Source organism: Anneissia japonica, unplaced genomic scaffold (genome assembly GCF_011630105.1).
Source record: "Anneissia japonica isolate Jap-2015-1 unplaced genomic scaffold, ASM1163010v1 scaffold368_len332514_cov184, whole genome shotgun sequence".
NCBI lineage: Eukaryota > Metazoa > Echinodermata > Crinoidea > Comatulida > Comatulidae > Anneissia > Anneissia japonica.
The window spans coordinates 68,256-72,632 of NW_022708279.1; the positions used below are offsets into that span (position 1 = coordinate 68,256).

Below are 4,377 nucleotides of genomic sequence, written 5' to 3' on the forward strand. Positions count from 1 at the left end.
AAACAACAGGCAAGAGTTCCATTCGAACAAGGCAATTCAACAAAAGGAAGCACATCTCTGCTCTCTAACATAACGTGTGCGTAGTCCTCTGATCAATTTATTGTGGCATCGACAATCGAGTACAGCTGTCAATTATTAGTACATGGGTACCACATGTTTTATGGTGTTTACTATTTAATTAACAACTATCATTAACTATCATTTTGACAATTTTGGACTAAAGTGCACAAAAAGAGCATTTGAGCAGATACAGAAAATGTATTTTATCATATTTCATAATGTATCATGAACTACAATACACTGCAACATTGGTAAATTAATGTTGAAATAACAAATATAATTTCAGTGTAATGTTAGTGCAAAATGGTCAAGATGCTTGCCTTCTAATCCCAGCGTTCGGGGTTCAATTCCTGTGACTAATTCTCACAACTAAATCTTCACCCCTAAGCCTCATAAAGAGACTGCTGATTAAGTCATCTTGCCTTTTCATTTATATCCTGAATATCAGCCGACCTTTTAGGATACACTGGAAGGTCACTCTCTATGGTAAAAAGAAAAAATTGTAAACCGTCACTAGTACTGTATGTAACTTGTAATGAAAAATCATTGAGCTTATTCAACTTTACTCTTTCTTAGTAAATTTTTTATGAAAATTTTAACAAAAAATGTGCTTAATGAGACTTGACAGTAAAAAAAAATACTAAAATCAAATAATCCTTTTATTCATCAATAAAATCATACAACATACTGTAATACAATAAAATAAATGCAATTGAATGACAAGATACATAATGTACATAACTGTAACTATGGTAAAAACTACTTTTAAAAATGCTTTGTAAAAACCATAAGTATATTAGTTGATCACTAGAGGTAGAAAGTCCTAGTTACTATTTATGGATATGCTAGTACAGTAAGAAAATACTTAATAAAACTAACTTTACCAAGGGCTCACTGTACACTAAGTTAAGGAATTAAGCATAGAGCCAAGTTTAAAAATCACAAAATCATGGCACTTTATAAAAAACATGTGTGCAGCATGTATTGAATTCACAATAATATAATACATCTGTAGTGAACAGGATATACATCTAAAAGAAACGATAATTTCTTTTTATCTAAGGAGTGTGTACAAGCGCTTTGTAGCCAAATTGAAAGGCGTGATACAAATGACAATATTAATAAAACATAATTTAAATAAATAAACTTATTTACAAATTTATCTTTACTTTAAAATGTACAGAAATATTGTACACAAGAATTGTGGGAAATGTAGCATTATTTTAGTTATCCCCCTCCCTCTCAAGCTCTTTGCTTCTCTCTTTCCTTCCTCTTCCTTTAATTTCTACATTCTAAGATAGTGTACTACTGATGGCAGTATGGACACACGAAGAGAAAAGAAGAGGATGACTTGGTGTGATAGGCAGCGGAGCATATAGAGGTCGGCAAAAGGAAGAGAGGATGACCTTGAAAGTGCTGGATAGATTGTCCGAGATGACGGTAGCGTGGTTGATCTGAGCAAGGGAGAATAGAAAGTGGTGTCGAGTTGACCTGACACCCCTTGAGGGGACAGAGGGGAAGATGATGATGATTCTAAGATACTACTAAGATATACATTTTTAGTTCGATGCATACTGTTGCATTTCTGTATAATACCCTATTCAGGCTACACTCTCTTGCGATCGGTTGCGATGTAATCGGTGATAATCCAAAACAGATTACTCCCGACTTCAATCAACAAACGCATTCAGACCAACACAAACAAACTTTACATTCTAGGGCCTACGCCTCCGGTGGCTAGGCCTATGTTGCCTGACCTCAGCCAAACAGTGCCTGTGGAATTCGTTGTGATCAGATTCTGTGGTAATCGGAAGTAATAAAGATTGTAGCACCCAATTGCAACGGGTAACAATTGCGATATCGATTACATATCGACTGCTATTGTTGAGCTTTCACACACGATTTTACTTTGTGATTGGGTGTCGCAATTGCTACAACCGATCGCAATGCGATGCTAGTCTGAATGGGGTATAAGTGAACTTTATTTATTCACAAGGTGGTTCCTCAAAATTGACAAACCCAAAAAGGGAGTAATGACGTAATGATGTGGGGGGGGGGGGAGATTCCCTACGAATGTATCATTATTAAAATAGGTTCTAAATCAGTGGCCACACCACTACTTTTAAACCACTACCTTCACATATCACATGAATATCCCCCGTACATCCTATGAAATATAGCATGCACATCCTATGCATATAACATGCACACCCATGCATATCACATGCACATCCTATGCATATAACATGCACACCCATGCATATCACATGCACATCCTATGCATATCACATGTACACAACATGTATTCCCACTGCAAATCACATATATATCCTCGAATATTGCTGTAAATGCAAACTCCAATATCCACATCATATGGATTCTGGTGTTTTGTTGTCATGAGATTTGTTGCAGAGTTTTTCTTGTTCTGAACGCAAAAATTGTTGCACCATTGGAGATTGCAATAAAGCCTGCAAAGAAATAAAAATCCTTTAATGTTTATGTACAATTACAATTTCAATAGGTTTTGCTGGGGCAAGGGGTGCACACTGTGTGATCACACCCCACTAAATTGTATTAGGAAAATAATTGAATTGTTGATAAGAAGATAGTACCGGTAAGATTTTTAAGGTATGAGAGATTGAGAGTGCAAATTATAGGCCTCTAGTGGTCCATATTCTCAAAAGTTTCTTACCTCAGCCCCAACCGTGGTGGGGCTGAGGTGGTCTGGACTCTGACACACACCCCTTACTGCCAATCCTGCATCCCCTCCAGTTTTACAGATATGTAAGTCATTGCTACAAACTTGTCTTTCCATAAAAACTCAACTACTAACCATTTTTTTATCGGTTATGATTTGATCTGCAAGAAATTGTTGGTGTTCTGGGAACGCTGCATCTATTAAGTCACCAAGACCACTAAGTTGATCTATATCCTCCATGGATTCCTGCACACAAATATAATATAGAAAATATGTGAGAATTAGTGTCTTACTGAGGGCCACATACAGCATCCTGAAAGCATTTGATTTGGGTTTCTCCTCCTAACTACCACACATATTGTATTTATTTTATTTTTATTTTATTCCTTTAGGCACATGGTCAAGGATTACCAATAGCGACTTAATCACTGTCCATAGATGGCAATTTCTTCACTTGACAAATATAAGCACATGATACTCTACAAACTAAGTTTCATAACAAGACTTATAGGTGGAGTTGTTTTTCATGTGAAAAAAATCCTGGAATCTGGTAGGATTTGAACCTAGGACACTGGGATTGGAAGTTGAGCATCTTAACCACCAAGCTATACAATTTCACACCACATAAAATGTTTTGAGGTTTCAGTACGGTGCTTATATTATTCAAGGTGTGCTTATTCAACACTTGGTATCCCAGCTTTGGGGAGGGTGTTGTTAACTTGTAGGTCTAAATTTCCAAAGTTCAACTGCGGTTTGATTGTTTCATAACCTTTTAGATGTGTGGTGCATTAAAGATGCTATTGTCCCATAAAGATACTAAAAATATCATAAAAATCATTTTTAAATTAATCTGCTCATTTTTAACATGAAATTTATCAATGTGAACATAGAAATTAGTTTAAGTGTTTAGTGTATTTAAGTGTTTACCCATAATTTTACAGCAAAAGTTTTTATTTTATCATTATACAGTAAAAATCTGGGTAGAAATTTTTTTTTAATTCAACAATTTCTATTCTCAAGTTAATAATGAGCAAGTTAATTTCAAAATTTTATTTTATGATTTTTTTTTGGACAATACATCTTTATAGAAGTTCTTGGAAATTATCTTTTTTTCATCTGTAAAGTAGTGTCTATCTCATCTTCATACCTTTGAGTAAAAAATGACATTTAAAGTTTTATTTTTTTTTTTATGTTGTAGTATGTAAAACTGATTTTTCTTAGACACAAAAAGCATATTTGACAAAAAACTTGGGAATTGGTTGAGATACAGATTTTTTGAATATTCAAAACTGAGAGAAAAAGGGGCATAACCACCCTTTTTCCACTGTTTTCCCCCAATTTTTAAATATTCAATAATCTGTATCACATTAACTGTTCCCGGGTTTCTTGTACAAAATATTTAAAAAAATGTTTACTCCTGAGGCTGGTTTGAAGTTAAATAATAATGATAATAATAATAATAATAATAATAATTCTGGATTTATATAGCACCTCACATTGACAAAACCTCGAGGCGCTTAACAACAACAGAGAAGAAAAAAAAAAAAAAAATCCAGACACATGTATTCTGTTTTTCTTTTTCTTTTTTTTTTTTTTGGGGGGGGGGGGGGGGGGTTTGT

The 4,377-nt window shown here is 34.4% G+C and overlaps 1 protein-coding gene across 2 annotated transcripts in view; it reads right to left on the reverse strand.

Annotated features, from left to right (window-relative positions):
* Positions 1-242: 242 nt before the first annotated feature.
* The window catches only part of LOC117106497 (regulatory factor X-associated protein-like), a 7,147-nt gene continuing 3,012 nt past the window's right edge, over positions 243-4,377 (reverse strand). For both annotated transcript variants that reach the window (XM_033247867.1, XM_033247866.1), the window contains exons 4-5: positions 2,894-3,004; positions 243-2,528 (exon numbers count right to left, since the gene is read on the reverse strand). In XM_033247867.1, coding sequence (XP_033103758.1) covers positions 2,430-2,528; positions 2,894-3,004 — 210 coding nt within the window. In that variant the 3' untranslated portion in view covers positions 243-2,429. The remainder of the gene's footprint in view (positions 2,529-2,893; positions 3,005-4,377) is intronic.